This window comes from Vespa mandarinia, chromosome 1 (genome assembly GCF_050613455.1).
Source record: "Vespa mandarinia isolate Hongniang chromosome 1, ASM5061345v1, whole genome shotgun sequence".
Lineage (NCBI taxonomy): Eukaryota > Metazoa > Arthropoda > Insecta > Hymenoptera > Vespidae > Vespa > Vespa mandarinia.
This window is the reverse complement of record NC_140810.1, coordinates 6961763-6982767: the sequence shown is the minus strand read 5'-3', so window position 1 is coordinate 6982767 and position 21005 is coordinate 6961763. Positions and strand designations below refer to the sequence as shown.

The 21005-nt window shown below is 39.1% G+C and overlaps 1 protein-coding gene across 5 annotated transcripts in view; it reads left to right on the top strand.

The window, feature by feature from the left end:
* Positions 1-21005, top strand: part of LOC118446991 (uncharacterized) — a 267347-nt gene that overhangs the window by 61745 nt on the left and 184597 nt on the right. Inside the window, exon 1 of one of the 5 annotated variants that reach the window (XM_035878289.2) lies at positions 5246-6627. The exons of the other annotated variants lie outside the window; for them this stretch is intronic. Coding sequence (XP_035734182.2) covers positions 6622-6627 — 6 coding nt within the window. The 5' untranslated portion in view covers positions 5246-6621. Of the gene's footprint in view, positions 1-5245; positions 6628-21005 lie in introns of those variants that run through there. 5 annotated transcript variants of the gene reach the window in all.

Sequence of the window (21005 nt, the reverse complement as noted above, 5' to 3'; positions counted from 1 at the left end):
TTGTAATTCATTTCTAGTTCCATCGTTGATTATTATATACTTATTTTATTGTTTTATAAATAGTTGAAACAATGGCGTTTTTGTGAGAGACGGAGTTTCTTGAGAGAAATAAAAAGAGGAAGAGGCTGAAAAAGAAAGAGAGAGAGAGAGAGACACAGAGAGAGACAGAGAGAGAGAGTTACAAATGATCAGGGTAGAGCAGAGCGGAAATAAAATCGCTTTTTCAAATCCGCGGCAGCCGCGTAATATGTTTTTAAGGGTGGCTCAGATGTTCTGGAAAAAAGGGGGGTGAGTTGTCGTTGCAAGGGATGTGCGCAAAGTAGGCGGTCGCGCGCACGATGCAACGGCCTTTATTATGGAGCTGGTCGAGAGAAATGCATCCACTCCCGCTGCGCGGATTCCGCGCCGTAAATCAAACGCTACAGGCCATTAGGGCAGCCATAACTCGCCGATATCTCGAGGACCGCCAGCTTATTATATCCTGCATATATAATTCGAGCGAGTGTGCGCATCCGCTTGTTTCCTCCTCCTTCTTCTATTCTTCTCTTTCCTCTTTCACGTAACATCTTTAGTCACGTCTCGAATGCAACGATGCTTGCCACTCGTCTTTCGCTCTGTATAATCGATAGGTCGTTAACGTCGTTCGATAATGCTGATCGACTTGCAATTATTCGCAAACTCTTCTCTCGTCGTGCATGTGCCATTTAACGGAAACTAGTAGTATATCGTCTTTTTGGTAATGCAATTTTTCTTTCCTTTTTTTTTTTTTTTTTTTTTAATTTCTTCCCCTTCCTTTCAAAGTTTTTTCTCTATTTCTATGAATTCCGTTTAAGTGTAATGTAGTAAAGGAAAAAATATCTATTGTATTTAATCGATATTTAAATGTTTAAATGCCCTCGATTTTCATATTTATTAAATAAATCATATAAAATAATATGTAAAAATTAATAATAGTGATAAAATGAGAATGTCAGAGTAGTGCATTAATTAAAATTCAAGCCAACGGGAGACACGATACTAAATGAAGTTCCAAATGTTTGTAAAGTTCGTATTTCACAGAGACGTATCGATTTATCACAGGCACTTTAATATCCACGGAGTGGCTCACAAGATGATAATGAACTTTCGCGTTTTATTTCCACGACCGAGTAAAGTTATGGTAATAAAGATTATAGTCCGTCTCATAAAGAGCCTGTCTTCTTCAGAAGAAACCATAGCTAGTTTTTAACTTTATTAAACAAGGAAAAGAAAGAAATAATACTAGTCATGTTTGAAGGATTCTCATAACTTATCTTTTCGTTCGAACAATAATTTCTTTCCGTTTATTTAGAAAAAAAAAAAAATACGTGGTATGATATAATTAATCGATAAATTGAATTTATTATTTAAATCGAAACATTGATTTTATGATTTTTTTTTTCTTTTTAACTATAATCATTGAAATTTAAAAGTGTCATAATTAATGACGATCTCTTAAACTAATTCGTTAGAATCATCGATTTAAGCAATTAATGGTTTGTCAATTAATTTAGATGAGAGATTTCACTTTTACGAAACGATTTAAATATATTGAACGCAGACGCATTTAATCTTAAGCGCGTGCGTGCGAATTACTCTTCTCGTTCTATCTCGTTCTTCCACTTCCTCCGTCTGTTACCTCTCCGCGCGAGTCTGGTTATGCAATGCGCCGATCGAAAATAGAAAGCATTGAAGACGAAGCCGACGACGAGGATGACAACGAAAAGGAACGCAAAGCGACGTCTTCTTAGAAACGGTAAAGAACAAAGCGAGCCACTCTTCGTACATTTCTACGTTTTCTTTTTATAGCCTTTAATCATTTCACGAAACTTTCTTTCTCTTTCTCTCATTATTCTTATAAATTCTATCAGGCTTTGTACTTGTTACGATCAAAAAATAAAAGTAAAATAGACTTTTATTTTTTAAATTGTTTGTTCCTTTTTTTGTCTGGTATATATTATAAATAATTTAAATTGGGTTAAAAGTAAAAGAAAATTCTTCTACACTTTCTTATGCGTTCAAATTATTCGCGTTTATATTCAAAACGAAACTATAAAGTCACTTCATGTAGAAACCTTAAAATACTTGTATATTACAAGCACTTTTATTATATAGATATAGAACTACGGATCTACAAAATTTATCTGTATCTATACATTCATCCATCCGTATATCCATACATTTATACATTTATATATTCATGCATCCATACATCCGTACAAAATATAAAAGGGAAAAATGTAAAATTCGATAAAGTTTGTGGTTAGTCAGATAACAAAAATTGATATTTTTCCAAAGGTCAATATATTTGTTTGCGACAATATATATGTACGGTAATTAAATTTTGTTACATATATTATACATACGTAGGTTTATACATGTAAACGTGTCAATTACATAGGTCTCGTATACATTTCTTTTGTCCAATCAACAATAAAATGAGAATATCGTTTCAGGGTTCTGTCGGTAATTACTTCCTTGTAACGTAATAGGTAAATTTCGGTATTGTTTTAATAACAATAGCGTATTATGTTACTATGTATTTACACCATCGATGAATTACGCGTATCGGCCTAAAATGGGCTTGTTAGCTAACAAACCGATCGAATATCAGCGGAACCAAAATATCGGTGCACACGGTAACGCAATATCGGCCACGTAATTAGAACGAATAATAGAAAACTGCAAAAGTTCAGTAACGGCCATCGAAACGATTCAGCTCCTCGATAATGACCGTTCATTGAAACTGCGCTCGGTGGAAAACGAAGCTCGTTCGATATCGAGGTGTCATCGTTCGTCCGGAACCGCGGCTTGAAACGCGTCCGATCAAAGAGAAGCTCGAGCCGTTGCATTTTATGCAAAATTCCATAGGACGCCTCCAACACGGAAACGATTTATGCATCGGACGTGTCCATTGAAAGAGCATGCACGAATAAATATATAAATAGATAGGCTTAGCAGCATCGATGATTATTATCGTTAAATAGTCGAAAGTCAAGAAAGAGGTTTTTGAATAAATTCGCTAAAACGCAAAAGCATATTTTTTGGACATGCAGTTAGTTTCAATTGTTACTGTTTTATATTTAAAAAGGGAGAGTACAAGAGAGAGTAAGAAAGAGAGAGAGAGAGAGGGAGAAAGAGAGAGAGAGAGAGAGAGAGAGAGAGAGAGAGAGAGAGAGAAAGAGAGTGAGAAAGAGAAAGAAAGAGGGTTCGATTCCGTGCACAATGTTGACGAGGAGCTGGGTGATAGTGGGTGGTGATGTCGACCGGAAGGGATGAGTAATAGGGAGGGGAGTCGGCACAAGACGCGAGAGGCAGGGGTTGGAAATTCAATGTTTGCCACGGAGACATTAAACCGAAGCTTGTGTCAATATCATTCTCGGCTTTCGCTACTCGTTCAACCACTATCCACCTGTGTCAGCTCCGTTTTTTGGTCTCCTGTTAAATTTTCAAATTTTGTTTTTTTTACTGCCTCTCAGGTCTTTCTCGATATTCTCAATTAATCGTTTAAACGTGCCACACCATTTAGGAAGATCAAATTGCATAGATTCGTTTGATATCCCAGATAAAGAGATTCTTTTCTTTTTTATAGATTTTTCTCATTTTATTTTTCTAACTTGATATTCTTCTTTTTTTTTCTTTTCCTCTATTATATCCTAAGATTCTTTTTTTTTTTCATATTATCGAAGGCATTTGATAAACGTTGACACAGAACATTAATTCGAAACATTCCTTATGTATACGTATATGATAACAAAAATTGAAATATGTATGTGTGTGTGTGTGTGTGTGTGTGTGTGTATATATGGATGTATGTGCTTTCAATGATGTTCAATTTATCCTTTTTGAAATATGACAAATTATGGCAACGCGTAATAATTAATCGATAGAATTGTTTATCATTGATAATATACTGATTTAACAATGATTCCAGTGCAAAGGGTGCGAGTTTCTGGAATCATTACGAGTCATCGTATGATCTGCGGATAGATGAAATTCGATTTATTGATAATTACTTATTGAGGAAAGTTCAACGGACATAAATAGATTCGATTAGAAGGAAACGATGGAGAATGGTGTGCTTTGCACGGTTATAAATATCGACTTTAAACAAAGACCCACGGCGTTCGTTTTATCGTTTCCGTTACATCACGGAATACACGCACACATCGTCCATTATTCGAGCGACTTTTCTTGCGAATATCGAAAGATTTTACTCTCGCAGAGGCAAGAACGAAATGAAAAGAGAAATCTGTATCAAGCTGTTTCTCTTAAGTCGTTTCCAAAAGGTTAAAAGGGAAAATTCATTTAAATTAAAACAAAGTGGCGTGAACGCACGTACCTAGTATGTACTACGCATGGACAATGGGCATGGACTATTATCTTCAAGTATTTATGGTACGTGTGTGGGACAGAAAAAATCGCGGCAAATAATTTAATATAATTAATAGCGCGCCGCTTTCGGACGACGAATTTCAAGCCCGACGAATTTAATTTCGGTTCTCTCATTGCCTCTCTCTTTCCCTCTCTCTCTCTCTCGCTCTCTCTCTCTCTCTCTCTCTATCTATCTCTTTCTCTCTCTCTGTCGGCTTGTTTTCGCCCGAAAACGCGCATTCCCACTTTCGAGTGGCACCTCTGTCGTTGACCCGACGTCGCTCGTGGAAAATCGGCTGGACAATTCGATCACGAATAATCGATAGGAAGAGATATTCGAATCGCTCGTTCGTTGCCGTACGACGAAAATCGATTTGATTTAGACGTGCGACAATTTTTCACGGCAACAGGGATAAACGTGGAGTTAGTTCAAGTCGCGTGGTTTCACATTTCGATCGACGAAAAGACAGAAGAAGAGTGATTGAATGATTGTGCGTGGATTTATAAAAAAGGACAAGCTTTCAGGAGAAAAAATAGGAAAGGATCTCGAGCACAAGATTAGATAGAAGAGAAAGAGCGCGTGCTAGGTACGGTTTTGGTGATATCGCAAGAGTAAGCGAAAAAAAAGACCGAGAAAGTGAGAGAGAGAGAGAGAGAGAGAGAGAGAGAAAGAGAGAGAGAAAGAGAGAAGAATATAGAGCGAGGAAGCGATGCGGCGCGGCGTGCCGCTGGCGGTTGAATATAGCACCGCGGATGGGTCGATAACGCGCAACTCTCTCCGCTCATCGCAGACTCGGCGATGCCACGCTGTGCCGTGGCCTCCTAAGCCGAGTTTTCCTCCTCTCATTCCGTCGTAAGCCCGCACTCTGGCACATCCATCCGCCAGCGCCGCCACCACCACCACCTCCACTACCACCTCCACCACTGCCGCCACTATCATCACCACTATCACCACCACCACTAGCATTATTACCACCGCCACCACCTGCACTAACCGACCGACCGATCGCCCAACCAACCGACCGATCGACCGATCGACGGACCGACCGTCGACCACCGACGTTGCCACCACCACCATCTACCCTCCTATTCGTTGCAAATATCGTTCAACGGCGGCCAAGAGAAAGCAAGAGAGGAACGTCACTGTTAGAGCGCCGTCGACTTTCGACCGCTGCCGAATCGTCTAGAGCGCGCTCGCGCGCTCGTACCCCTTCGCAGGCGAAGATCGAGAGAGAGAGAGAGAGAGAAAGAAAAAGAGAGAGGGAGAGACAGAGAAAGAGAGAGAGGGAGAGAGAGAGTAGTTTTCGTGGAAATCGCGGGTGTGCCATTCCTTTTCTATCGAGAAAGAGGAAGAGAAGAATAGCGTGTGAACGCGCCTGCCCTAACGAGATTGAGAATCAGGTGGTCGCTCCTCCTTCTTCCCTCCTCCTCCTTCTCCTTCTCTTCCTCCTCTCTTCCTCCATTTTCCCCTCCTCCATCTACTCTTCGTCGTCTTCCTTAACGTGACAGTGCACGTGAGACTACGTCGGATGATTAACAGGTTGTTGCCGATACCTTTACTTCCTTTCGGCCACGGTTTATTCTCGCGGTGTTCGAAGCGAAAACGAGATCCTTTCTTGTTCCTCGGGGATCAAAGAAGAAACGTATCCGCGCGTTCGTTAAATGTTTTCCTGAGTCATCGGTCGGTGTGCCTGTCGGGAACGATTTTAAGAGCGTCCTCTGTTTTTTTTCGAATTCGAAATAATCGAGTCGGGCAGAGACGAGCATCACGACGATGCTCGTCGTCGATGTATCACGCTCGTCGTTGTCGTTATTTTCGTCATCGTCATCATCATCGTCGTCATCGTCGTCGCTCGAAAGACGGCCGATTCTGATCTCTCGAGAGTATCACTCCTGGATTGCGGTGTTGTTACTGTGTAAGGAAAGTGCGAATCTGTGAATTCTATTGGAGGTCTTTATACTTGTCGCATTAAGCGCAGAAATAATATCGTACTATTATCCTTTGGGCCTTTGAAATTTTGATTCATTTCTGATATCGAATGATTGAAATGAACGGAACAGGCTCCAAGTGGAATAGCCTCGAACGAAGATTATCTTGGCGTATCTTCAAAAGTTCGAGTCGCGGCGAGCCGACAATTACCCTCGAAGATCCTGATCGAAGTCGAAGAGGAAACGAGAAGACAATTTGATGTCGACGTTCATCTATCGAGTATACGGAGCGTCGCGGAAATGCTTGTACGTATTTAAAGTTTCTACGTTTTACGTAGGAGAGAAAGAGAAAAAGAGAGAGAGTGATGGAGAAAGAGAGAGGAGAGAGAGAGAGAGAGAAGATCGTCGTTTCCGCGTGATCAAAAAGAAAATTGACGAAAGTGAAAATTTCATGCGTTTCAGTTCATCGCCCTCGAAATATAACGCGGCAGTGCTCTTTGAAGGATTTTCGATAAATAAGAGTGCATCGTGACGAGTCGTTTGAAACGAGTGCCGAATCAAAGTGCTGTGATTACTTGATTTTAACGCGTTTTACGACGAGCTTTGCACAAAATATAGACGTTATCCTGTCGCGTATATAACTTTAAATATCGGTGTACGTGTACACGTACGTGTGATATAATTTAATGTTATTTTTTTCTGCTGGAAAAGATAGAAATATAATGAAAGAAAGAAAGAGAGAAAAGGAGAGTAGAGAGAAAAAAGCAAATAATATTTTGCCAAGGCACGAAATATTAGCGATTCACAAGAAAATGAGAAAATTTTCTTTGTTCTTCGCTTTAAAATAAGAACCACGCGCGTTTTTCCTTATCCACTATGGTCTTGTTTCCGGTCGATCGTTTTTCATCCGTAAAACTATGCTTTCCAATGAGTACATACATCTTTATGTACTATGTATATACATACATATATACATATATACATACGTAGATCGCGTTGGTACTCGACGAGTTTGCAGCGTCCTGGCTTTTTCTTACCGGCCGTGTTTCGTTTGTTAACGATCACAGAAGAAACTCTCTCAGCTTGTAAACGGACACGTTCTCAGAGAAGATGAAGTAAATCTCATAAGAGGAAAGGCTTTGAAATCGGAGACGCTGAGTTTATAATAATCATTGAAGTGGCTGCACTTTTGGAGCGTGCGTCGGAAAGGAGCGGAAGCAACGTCGAAATAACTTTTATTTACGTCACCATTACGGCACACGCGTCTCGATGACGGACGAAACTTATTTTCCTTTGACTTTTTTTATCGTTTTTCAAAACGAAAAGTGTGACGTAGGAAATACACCGAGATAGTTCCATATTTTTCTAATGCTTTACCTTAGTTTTTGCTTTTTACTTTTCTCTCTCTCTCTCTCTCTCTCTCTCTCTCTCTATATATATATATATATATATATATATATATATATATATATATCTTACTTCTCAATTCGGTTTTGCAGCCATACGAAAGTCGATTAAAATCGCGAGTCAACGTTCGCTTCGAATTTTCGGCGATGTATAACATCGAAATATTGTACTTCGATTTTCCGTTTTCCGCGAGTCGAGGGATTTTCGTAATAACGTCACGTGCACAGCCGCCGGAAAGAATGAGTGACAAAGATAGAGTGTGATAGAGGGAGAGAGAAGGAGAGACAAAAAGAGGGAGGAAACTCCGTCGGCCGATGGATCAAAGGGAGAAGACGGGTGCCTTCGAGCGAATCGTGCTTTTAATTTAGCTCACGAACCAGTTGGCCCTCGGGTCGAAAAACGAACGTGCCCACTTGGAGTTATCCATGTTCGAAAGCGAACAGATACTCTCACCAAAATGTCTCCCATTCCATGCTCGAGGATCCGGCAAGTCTCGCGACATTTTCGGCTCGACACGAATCTGACGAAAAATGGCGCTATGAAGCGCGATATTCTCGTTCGCGATAGTCGATCGAACGATTTAAATGCGCGAACGAGTTCCCTCTGTGCAATCAATTCTGACGTCCGATAGATTTATTTTTAGAACAAACTCGTGACTTAACGTGCGCAGCGCGATGTAATTTATCACGTCCGACTTCTACTTTGTATCTATCGAGAAATTTCACACATCCGCGAGAAACTACTTACCTTGCCACCTGAGGAATCTTACCGCGACAGCTGTCGTTGTCGTCACAGACGTAGGATAACCCGAATCGGTCTCGCGAATTTATGATAACGCTTTTCGTTTTCGCAGAAAGAACTTGGCAGAATTTCAAGAAGAAGAGCTGCTATACGTGGGTTAGGATAGAAGTAGAAATAGAACTGGTTGTAGAACGTGAGGGACCAAATGGCGGTATAAGGAAAAGGACAACAAGTAGAAAGAGAAGAAAAAGTTGTAATCCAGCAGTTAACTTACGCGATAAAAAAGTTTAGATCTAACCGAGAATGTATTTGCACTTGTTTTTTTCTTTTTTTTTCTTTTTTTTTCGAAAGCGATTGGAAATTTTAAAAAAGTGTGTTAAAAATGGAAACGTTTGGAATAACATGATAAAATATTTATTTTTATTATTTTCGATCTCTCATATACTAGATCGATATATTCTTTTTTTTTTTTCGAAAAATTAAAACATGATAAAAATCAAAACGAAAAATTTCCTATACGAATGTACTTAAAAGACATTCTGTAAACAGCAATAGCACCTACTTCCGTTTCTATTGCTTAACCTTCATAAGATGTACTCATCGTTCTTCATCTAGCTTTGTTTATTCGTTACATGGCAACGTACATACACGCAGTACCACGTGTTATACTGCCATGGATGCAGCGACACGAGCGTGAGGGAGAAAATACAAAGAGGTGGGGCACGAGATGCTGAATTTCAGAGTTTGCAGTTTATCTTGGCACATTTACAGAGGTACATGGTAGAATGTGAGAGAGTAGGTAATAGTAGTGGTTAGTGCCAATGGTGATAGTGGTGATGGTGGTAGTGCTGGCGGAGAGAAAAGGGATCGAACCGTGGTTTTACTGCTGTTGTTTCGACGAGGATAAGAGGAAGAGGAAAACCTAGCATCGTATATCTCGAATAGAAGCGTATCTTGTGTGCATGACAAAACGAGGGACCGAAGAAAAGAGTAGTCGCTTGTGTTTATGGATCGTAATGGACAGAAACGGTGAAAAATGCTTCGGATAGTACTTAAAAACTTTTTTTTTTTCTTTTTTTTTTTTATTCTTTTTTTTTATTCGAGAAAAAAGAAAAAAGATGAAAAAGTTCCGGGTCCTTCTATGAGGAAAAAATAATTCGAGTACAAGCGTCGAGTCGAAATTAGACGTACATTTTGAAACGACGATGGAGTGTTTACTATGATGCGAAAACAATTCAAGAAAAATGAAAGTTCGATGATTTTTCCACAATTCTAATTCTTTTTTTTCCCGTTTCAGTCGAGACAGAACTTTATTTTTAAAAATCATCTTCCAGAAATGCGAAAGTTCCATCTCTGGCAAGGCTGCCTGTTCGTTGCATCGTCGCCTTTCTCTCATCGAATTTTCATGTCGCGATTCCATGGCTCCTCTAAGATTTATACTTCTCGGGTCGTTATCGAATTTCACGTTTTTCTTCTTTGCTTCGCAACGTGACCCCATTTTTGAGACGACCGATGGTCTTCTCACTGTTTTCTTTCGAAAAAAGTATCATTCTTATATAAATAATGTAATGCAAGATGTTTCCAAACGTTAAAAAAAAAAAAGAAAACAGAAGAAAAAGAATAAAAAGAAAAAAAGCCGTCTTTATGTGAAAGGAATAATCGAATTTTTTTTTTTTATTTAATTTGAGAATAATGATCTCGCTTCATCGTGAAAAATTCATCGACTATCATCGACTCGTCACAAAACGACATTCCCTTTTTATCATTTTTTTCCACTATCTTTTTCTTTTCCTTCTTTGTCTTTCTTTCTCTTTCTCTCTCTCTCACTCTCTCACTCTCTCTCTCACTCTCTCTCTCTCTCTCTCTCTCTCTCTCTCTCTCTCTCTCTCCCCCCCTTTCTCTTTCTCTCTCTTTCCCTCTCTCTCTCTTACTTTCCCTTCCTCTCTCTTTCTTTTTTCCTCTCTCTGTCTCTTTACTACTCGTTCCCACTCGTTCGATTTCGGTCGTTTTCTACTAGCACCTTATCACTTGGCATAGCTCCAAGCTCGCGTTATCGGACTCTTTTGACGCCAATTACGTGATTTTTCAAAAAGGCAACCTTTTGCCGGCGAGACGCTCTTGCCTATATTGTGCTATGAAAAACGAAATATCCTATCGTTATAACGATGCATTATAAAAGAGCTACTTTTTTTGAATTATATTTAGATATGATACGATTAAATGTAGGTCAACCATTTGATATAAATAATTCGATAAAGAAAATTGTTCCGTTTATAACGATTTCAAAGTTTTATTTGGCCTACCAAATTACAAAATATACTTAATTTTTTTCGTAAAATACAACGGTTAAATCAACATTTTTAAATAGATACAATATACAGTTAAAATTCGTATTTCGAAAAGTTCGAATAAGAAGGGTATTATTGCTTAAATGAAATTTAGTCACGAGCGTTTACGTAGAGTGTTGATCATTGACGTAAGGGAACTATATCGCGGAAATAGAAATTACGATTTTAAAAGGCTATTGTTAAAAGGCTACGTTTAAAAGACTACGTTCACCCACGAGAGCTCTCAAAAAATATAGTCGCGAAGATATCTGTCGTCGTTCGTCCGCATAAGTTTCAGAGACGAGTGTCTCTTCGTCGTCTAATTAGTTTGAAACTAACGAGGAGCAGCAGCTTCGTACTCAGTGCACAGAGGGCATATAACGACGCCAATTTTATGTTTAACTTTATATACGCTTGGAAGTGCCATTGACGCCATTACGAAACGGTGGACGCGACGTCTCTCTTTGTCATCCTTGCTGATTGTGACATTTATCTTCCTTCATCTTCGTACATTCGGGTCATCATTTGAACGAATAGCAACGTTACCGTACACTATGCGCTCGTGTACCTACAAACGAATAAATTATTCATATTTGATCTAGATATAATACTTTCGTTTATTTTTCTTTTTTACATATAAGACTTCGCTTAATGTCATTCCTTCTTTCACTTTTATCAAGATCAACTCCTTTCTCTTACCTTATATTTATTAATTAACCTTGAGATGTTAAATGGTTAGATAGCACGTAAGCCGAACCGATTTTATTTTTGTGTCTGTGTGTTCTGATATGTATGCGTATCTAGATATGTAGAGGCATAGGTAATGCAACCGTGCATTCATAGCTATACGTTTAACCTTGCCCTCACAACCGCGAATAAGCTCTTGAAGATGTGAGTCAGGGGAAATGAATTAACATGCTTAATTAGACGCTAGAGGCGGAACGACTTTACAACCTCTTTCTCTTTCCCACCTTTTCCATAATTTAAGTACTTTGTATGTTCATCTATATATACATATATAAATATATATATATATATATATATATATATATATATACCTATATATATAGATATGTTTTACAAGTATATATAAGGCACTTAGCAATGCCTTCACTCATCTCTGTGGCCTTTAGACTTTAGTCCAATGCAGTATCTCCGTTCGGAACAGAATCAATGATTTCGCAAAACTGTAGTGCTTACTACAATAGCCTTTAGTAAAATTTCTTGATATTCGCTTTCATCATAATTTTGCTTCGTTACGATCTCTAAGGTTATACTATTTCTGTTAAACCATTATATTTCATTAAGTTCTTCTTTGAGTTTCAGTAGGACATCGTATTATACGTCTATATATCTAGATATTTTTATTTTATTATTATATTATTATTTTATAATTATTGTATTGTTCATTACTTCGTACAATTTTGTAGTTATTAATTACTTGATATTCTTTGTTTGATTTCGTTTTCCATACTCTTCGGTACGTACAGGATTCATATAATAATTTCATTGTTTACTTATCTTTCGATATTTACTTTGCTCATCGTTCTTATCTGTTATTTGTATGTTATATTTAATACTCGTTGCATCGAGAAACAATTCAACGATAACAAAAGAGGACTTCCTAATTAGTCCCGACGAGTCGACGAATTGTTTTGTTGGGACCTTTGGGTTTATAAATGTATCGTGTTCTTTCGTTTAATACTCTTATCAGAAAGGAGAAGAAGTTTCTTTCGAAGAGTAAACGGCTTTAAACGAAATGTGCAAGCAAGCTTTATATCTTCTTTCTTTCTTTGTCTCCCTATCTCTTTCTCTTTCTTTTTCTCTTTCTCTTTCTCATACATATATTTTTTTTTTCATTGAAAAATAGATAAAATTTTGTCGATAAAACTTATAAAGAACGTTTGTGTCGTATAAAAAAATGGCGATCGCGACGCATCGTTCGAGTTGCAAAGCAGCAACGATGCCCTTCATCCTACGCTAACGTTACGGCCCTACGCGTGTATCGATTCGTCTTTCGAACTTCGAATTCCAGTGCGCGCGCGCCTGTTCACGTCGCGAACGCGAACGAACGTAGAGAGCCATAAATGCGTCTTACACTCCTTTCTCTTTTCCTTCTCGTTTTTGAATCTATCTAGGTACTTTTCTCCTTTTCAACTTTTGAAATCAAACGAGAGCTCAATGTGAATTATACGACCAATGATAAATAAGGAAAGACGACCGAATAGACGTAGAGATGTGGAGATGAGAGTGAGGGTAACGTAACGGGTGGGTGGGCAAGACGAAGAGAAAGGAAGGGCTCGATGAAACCGTACGAAGGGGATATGCAAAAAGGGATTGTCAGGAGAGATGGATGTCTCTGGCTTTTCGTGCATCTCTCATATTGCAACGCGGGGAGAACAAGAGAGAAAGAGAAAGAGAGAAAGAGAAAGAGAGAAAGAAAGAGAAAGAGAAAGAGAGAGAGAGAGAGAGAGAACAGCCTGGTGTATAATATCCTTATGGATTTTCCAATGTAACCTTATAATGGATGATTAGCTTCTATAAAAACCTATATTTTATTAGAATTAGAAGAGATACCTATATTGTGTATTGTCCAAAGGTATAAATTATTGATGTCATGTGTGTATATGTGTGTGTGTGTGCGCGCGCGCGTGTGTGTGTGTCTGTAAATAAATTTTCTTAACATTGATATATTTTCATTTCAAATGGAAAGCAAATAATTCGCGATCATTCGGAGTTGGGTTCAATAAGTCTGTACTCCAAAAGGTTTCCGTAAGACTAGGCAAAAGGTCAGACTTCTAGAAAGTTCCCTTGGAAGAGATCTAAAGGGTTTCCAAGCGAGAGATTTTGCTGCTTTCTCTCTCTCTCTCTCTCTCTCCCTCTCTTTCTCTCTCTTTTTATCTCTCTCTCTTTCTTTCTTTCTTTTTCTCTTTTCGTTAAGCTCTCTTTTTCCGGAGATATATATATCGGTACTCTTCTCTGATTTTCTCCTCGTTTCGTTTCTTCCGCCGCAGCGATTTCCTGCCTCTGACACGGCCAGACTTTTAATTTTAATCATCGACCGGGGAATTATAAAAGTTACCTCCGCTCGAGGACGCTTTCAATTAAGGATTTCCGTTTCTCTCGGGACGATCGGCCCTTTCTTAAAATCGAGGTCAAAGCGACGCTACAGGATCTTCTGCGTTTTTATTTTTTTTTTCTTTATTTTATTTTCTTTTTTTTTTTTTTCTTCATGTTCTCTTCTCTCCTCAGTTATTTCTCTGATCTCTCTTTTCTTAAGTGCAACTGATCGAAGTGAAACTACGCATGAAAATGTTTCTACTTAATTCACGTGAACCAATCTAAAATGAGATCTTAACGAATATACTCATCCTCAACAAAATTGAGGTAAACGTGATTCTCTATTCTCTTCTTAATGTAAATAGATCATTGAAAGTGATCGAATGATTGTATGTCGTCGTTGACCCATCATTTTTGTATGTACTCTTTAAATTTTCCATCTTGTAGTAAGAAGTGAGAAGTTATGCAAAGCTATATATTATTTTTCCCGAAAGACTTACACGATGCAGCTGCACTCAATAGTAGAGGCTCTCCGCTAGTACAGATGTACATTTATATCAAGTTCACCTCACCGTCTGATCGCGTTTCTGGCATGTGAATTAGGAAGCAACTGTTGGCAGTAGTAGTGTATCATCGGATATTATTTATCGAGTGGAATGGTGTTAATTTATTGTTGTGATTACCTCACGTGATATACATACATACATATGTACATACATATATATATACATATATACATATGAGCCATAAAAATAATATTTATTTTGAAAGTGGCTTAAGTCCATTTTTTTAAATTGTAAATTATTTAAAAATGAAACAAAAAAAGGACTTAGAATTATAACTATTATAAATGTTAACTTGATTTTTTTTCTTGAAAAACTTTCAAAATAAACAGCTCATAGATATATAACTATATATACTAATAATGATCATTCTATCAATACATGCTTCATTCCTCAATGTTCTCGAAATGAGATAATGATTTGATTGTAAAAAGAAATAGAAATAAGAGAAAAAGAAGAAAAATAAAAGGAGAAAAGAAATCTTATGGCAGGAAATTAAGCGATAACTCGAGCTAGCACCAGTCACACGGCGAGATGCTGCTTACATCTCAGAGGACTTTGAAGTACCTCGGATTCCTTTTGTGCGAACGAATGCAGCTTCCTGCTAATCTTGTACTTCTTCTAAGAGTATAGGACTCAAGAGAATAAGCTTAGAATGGATGATACTGTATTTTCCAGCTCGCAATAATCTTTACGCGAATTGGAATATTCACGTAAATACGATATCGATTGTAACTTTATAGATAAGAGTTTATATTTTCACGTATCTTTGTGCGCGCGCGCGCACGATTGTACGCATGTATGTATGGATATGTCCATCTATATATTCTGTATATACCTGTATTTATACTCTTAGAATGGATCAGCCGGCTTTCATAGTAAAAGCGACAGTAAAGTTCCGTGCGGAAACTTTACAAATTTGTTAAATTGCCAATTTACCTTCCAAACTAGCGCCGCTCTTCAACGTCGTCGCTTCCATTCCCAGCGCCTTTCTTCATCCACATCTTCTACTTCTTCTACTTTTTCTTCTTCTTCAGCTTCTTCTTCTTCTTCTTCTTCTCCTTCTTCGTCTTCCTTTTTCTTCTCTTCCATATCTCCTACCTTCGTAACATCCACCTTCTCCCGCCTGTTCCATAAGCTTCACCACTCATATCTGCTTTGTCTTTTATTAACGAATCAGCGAACTTTTTAATCTTCATTTCCATCCAATTATGAGAGAGAATTAATTATGGAATTTTCTTCGGTAGAACTTGAAAAGTTTCTTCCGTCTCTCTCTCTCTCTCTCTCTCTATCTCTCTTTCTTTCTCTCTCTTCCGATGTTAGATGCGTCGTTAACTCTCCACGAAGGATCGAATGAAAGTTCGGATTTTGTAGAACGTGGGAATAGAACAGAGTACTATCGTAATCAAGTGTTCTCTCTTTCTCTTTATCTCAGCATCTATGCGATGTGCTTGTTCACAGTAGGAGTTCCGCGTAATACCACTTGTATCGGTAGTAAAGCAGGCTGGTTACCTATCGGTTTGGTTACCATTGCCTACACCCAATATCTGGAGGAAGCTTAATCGCCCTACCGTGGAATATAGTATTCGCTTTCGGCAGTAAGCCTGGGCACGTGTAATTAAGTGCAATGGGAGTACTCCGAATTGTCGTCGCTTAACTCCTCCATTTTCTCTTCTCTCTCTCTCTCTCTCTCTCTCTCTCTCTCTCTCTTTCTCCTTCTCCTTCTCTTAAAGCACACATATATACAAAGATATCGCGCATAGAAGCGATAGACGATGAACGCGCCGTAGTCGTAGCTCCCGAGTCTATTCGACATTTCATTTCTGAACGCTCGAGAAGAAGGAGTAGTGCGAGAGAACGAAGTTGAAAGGCTTTCAATTCGATAAAACGCTTTCAGCAAACTTCAGACCGGAGCAATTAACGGAAATTAATTCTCATTTCTTTATCGCCGATTGACTGGCGTTTCGTTGGCACTTTTCTTATACGCTACCAGCGACACTCTATTCTACTTCTTATACGATCCGGGATTATTATTATTACTATTATTATTATTATTATTATTATTGATATTAGAGAATTGAATTTTTTAAAAGAGTCACATACTCGTTTCTGAAGGTATTCGATCCTTTTTGATTCGAGTACGTTGATCTTATTTTGCAAATGATCGAGTGCAGCTTTTCTTCTTTTTTTTCTTACCCCTCTTAGTTTTCCTCTTGTCATTTATCGTTTAAAGGTAGAACAGTGAGTAAATGTGACCGCGTTCCATTTCGAATAATTTCTTTGAAACGTACTTGGAAAGAAGTATGTTCCGTATTCTTCATGTTTCTTTTATGTACGCATTATTATGTTCATCTCGTACGTTACGTACGCAAATGGGACGTTCGCAAACTCATCCTCTGTTGGAAACAGGAACGTTTGTTTCGAAAGGAATAGAAAAGCAAAGAAAATCTGTACGAGCAAGTCTCTCTCCCCTTTGCCAAGAATAAAACGAGATTCGATTATCTTTTTAAAATTGACTTCTATTCGAACCGAGTAAAACTGTGTACAGAGAGAAAGAAGGATAAAGAAATAGAAAAAATATATAGAAATAGGAAGACAAAAAGCGAGATGTAGAGAAAGAGAGAGAGAGAGAGAGAGAGAGAGAGAGAGAGACAGACAGACAGACAGACAGACAGACAGACAGACAAACGAAAAAAGAGCAAAGAAAAAGAAAAAGAAAGATCTCTCGCGCGAAACAAAAGCGAGCCGAAAATCGCGAACGGGCGAGTCTCGTATTCTCGACAGGAAAAGCGCGGACAAAAGGGTTTAGAGGAGGCCTATAATTCAGAGTTGATGGGTGGATGGACGAATGGGGTAGCAGCTGGAAGCGTAGCTGGCGAACGCGAATGCAGCCGAGCGCAGTCGAGTTGTAGGTAGCTAGCCGGGTAGGAGGGATGAAAAGGGGAACTGGAAGGGAGAATTACGAGGTCACTTCCGGTGGCGCCTGCACGAGCTTCCGCTTCCGGTCGCGCTATTCCCTCCCTCCCACCTATCCGCCCCTTCTCACTTACTACGAATACTACCCTCCAATCCTCTCTCTCTCTCTCCCTCTCTCTCTCTCTCTTTTTACCAGCAGGCACCATCACGATCGGCATCAACTCGGCGGTGGGAGGCGATGCTAGTGGAGCTTCCGCAAGTCCCCGGTGCAACGAAACTTCACACAATACCGTAACTTGGCCATTACTGTCGCGTGCCTCTATATACTCTCGACTATAGCCTATCGTCCTTCGCTTACCTCGCTTTCTCTCTCTCTCTCTCTCTCTCTCTCTCTCTCTCTCTCTCTCTCTCTCTCTCTCACTCACTCCTTCCTTCCCTTTATTCCTAACGGCCACTCCATCGAACTGGTATTAGAGCCACGCTTGCTCGATAAATCGATGTCTACGATTTTCAGTTAGGTAAGCTGTTACTATCCCTTCCTATGCTCTCTCCATGCTTCAGGAAACATACCTACCTACCATGGAATACTCTCTAAAAGTTTCTTCGGCATCCGGAACGAGACCAGCTGATTTTGCGATAAAGACACGGATCTATCGATCCCATTGATCGATCGATCTATCGGTGAAAGCATCGGTATGAAGCGACGTTCGTCCCACATCGTACCTACTAATGTCGTTGCGTTCGGCACGTGTGAGTAGGAGACGAAAGGGAAGAGGAGAGAGAGAGAAAGAGAGAGAGAGAGAGAGAGAGAGAGAGAGAGAGAGAGAGAGAAGTGGTGTAGGAAGAAAGTAGGTCATGATGTAAATAGTCGGACACACTCGCGCGCTTACCACTGTAACGCTACACAACCTGACGCGTTACCTCTAATGTAAACACGTCGAAAGCATCGTGGCTGCAGTATGGTTTCACTAATTGGAGAGTCCTTCGTATAGGTCTATGCTTTCATTCAAGATCAGTGCCATGCGCGAATTATTAGCGATTGCCGTTAAAGTAGTCGTCCGTAACGAGCACCGTTGCTTTACCGCATTTCGTAATACCATCTAGCTAAGGTAAAAGGCATCACGCTTTTCAAAAGCATTACGAGCGATCGTTATTCTTACATCAACCGCGATAATGACGATACAGGGTCGCGCTGCGACCAACGATTTCGCGTATAACGAACGACAGCAATTATAGTTAACCGGGAACGCAATTTCAACGGATATAGTGACCGTGAAACGATTATTGCTCTGTTGGGGCAGTTCGTCGTGCTGAAATACCGATTAACCCAATCAGCTTTGTTGCTGCGAACTTCGCTCGTATAGCCTACAATCGGGTAATATTTATGGTTAGTTCGCGCGCGAGTCTACTCGGGTTTAGTTTGTTACGCCAGGATTTCGCTCGAACAGAAACAACTTTTTCTTTAAGTGAATCGAATCGATCGTACAGGCACACAAAGGAAAAAAGAGAGGGAAAGAGAAAAATCCTTTCTATTTCATGAACGTTCTAAGAAAAGAAATTATACGCTTCCATGCGAATCAAAGAGAGCGCGAGTCGTCTCACACGTCACGACGATGGTCACACACACACACACACACACACACACAACACATGGTAGCACGCGTTCGACTCGGTGAATCAGTTATTTGTCGAGTAGAAAACGCCCGCTACGGGCAACCGGCCAAGGAATGCAGACGTGGTTACGGACGGATGTGCCGAGACCTATCGTAACAGCCCCAAACCACTACCACGGAAAAACAAACCACGCGACGAAAACTCTAGTCGCCAATCGATGTACGTTTTCTCTCTCTTATTTCTTCTTTTATTCTCTCTCAGTTTTCTTGTCTCACTCCTTTTTACACGCGCGCAAGTCATTACCCAATACTCCCAGAGATACGTCTCCATTATTTATTTTTCAATGTTTTCAGCGATCAGGTCACTTACCGAGTGACGTGATCGTTTAACGAAGAAATCGCGCGAGCAATACTTTAGTCGCATCGATTGCCACGCATTCTTTTACTTTTTTCTTTTTGAAAAGCAAATTAATATCGCTAATGATACGATATTAGCGCCGTTAGCCGTTAAAAGTCAGAAATGGAAATATTCGATGTTCATCTATATAGATATATATATATATATATATATATATATATATATCAAAGCACGTAACAATAATGCGTTTATTAATCATCACGGATTTTGGATTATCATTAGTTCGTCGAAATTACGAGCCACCACAGAATGATCGAAACGAATAATACGTCTGGTAGTCTTGATGAACTTCTATTGGAATAATAATATCTGACCGACCACGTTCAGCGAGTATCATTGGAAAAACAGAAAGCGCTCGATGAAATATCACATTCCACATAGACGTGGTCCAACTAACGACGTTCCCTACCAAACGAGGAGATTCGAACGAATCACGTTCGTAGATTTTAACGAGCAAACTAGAAGCCACCGCTTTCTACCGTCCTGTTTCGAAATCAACCGACGAGAGAAATATATACGGCAATGGAAATCGACGTCCCATCAAACTTTTTCAGAGTTCTTTTTCGAGTCCGCAAACGTAAGAAGAATTTTTTATCTCACTACTGAACGAATGTTTTGATCGATAAATACTATTGCGAGAGATCGCCGAAACGAGTACAAAAATTGATCGTAAAATGTATCTGTAACTTTGTATTTTTATCTCTTTCTAAAACGTACTTGAACATCTTCTAAATATATGTAGTTAAGCTCCAAAGGGATTAATAAGTTTATTAATTTTCCAGTTTTACGAAATTATTCTTGCTTTTATTCGCTTACAGACAGATCTGTTTAAATATCGAATAAATACTCAGGCTTAGAGTTTGTTTTAAAAGTAAACTCTGTATCTACCAATCTCTGGATAAATATTTAAATGAGAATTTTTAAAAACATTTTCGTATCATGTTACATTTGCGTATCATGTTACATTTAGAGGAAATGGAGTTTTTTTTTTTCTTTGACAGTTTAGATTTTTCAAATCTATTTCTTGAAAAATAGTTGGCCATTTGTCAGTGAACGGTGATCGTGGACCATAATATAACGGGTCGTAAGATAAGTTACTGCAAGGGACAAGCATTAATTTAAAGCTGAGTTAGCGCACTGGTGTCGAGACGCGATGCGAGACGTCGAGCCGCAGAGAGCTACACTGCGTTCGTGCTTTCGGATCTCTCCCTCGAGGCTATTCCATCCCGTTAACGGATAGCCGTTGCCCTTAGATGAATCGATCCTTCTTAGCTAGAAACCTGTGCTCTCTTTCTCTCTCTCTCTTCTTTTTTTTTCTTATTTTTCTTCCTTTTTTGAGAAACGAGAAAAAAAGAGAAAGGAAAGTTGTCATTGTTGCCTTTAACAAATATGTTCATCGTTGTTAATCAGGCGTGTTTGAAAAATTTCCTGAACCGAAATACATTACAAACGTTATTCTTTGAAGTTTGTTCGAATGCCTTTAAAATATTACCCGACATCGATATATGCGGATATAGAGACAGTAGTGAATTGCTAAGAATGAGATTTACAATTCGCAGAGAATTCTGAAACGTCTCGAAGGAGCCCAGAAAAATCGATGTAACTTTTGCTCATTATACCGAACTCGTCGGTATGAAAA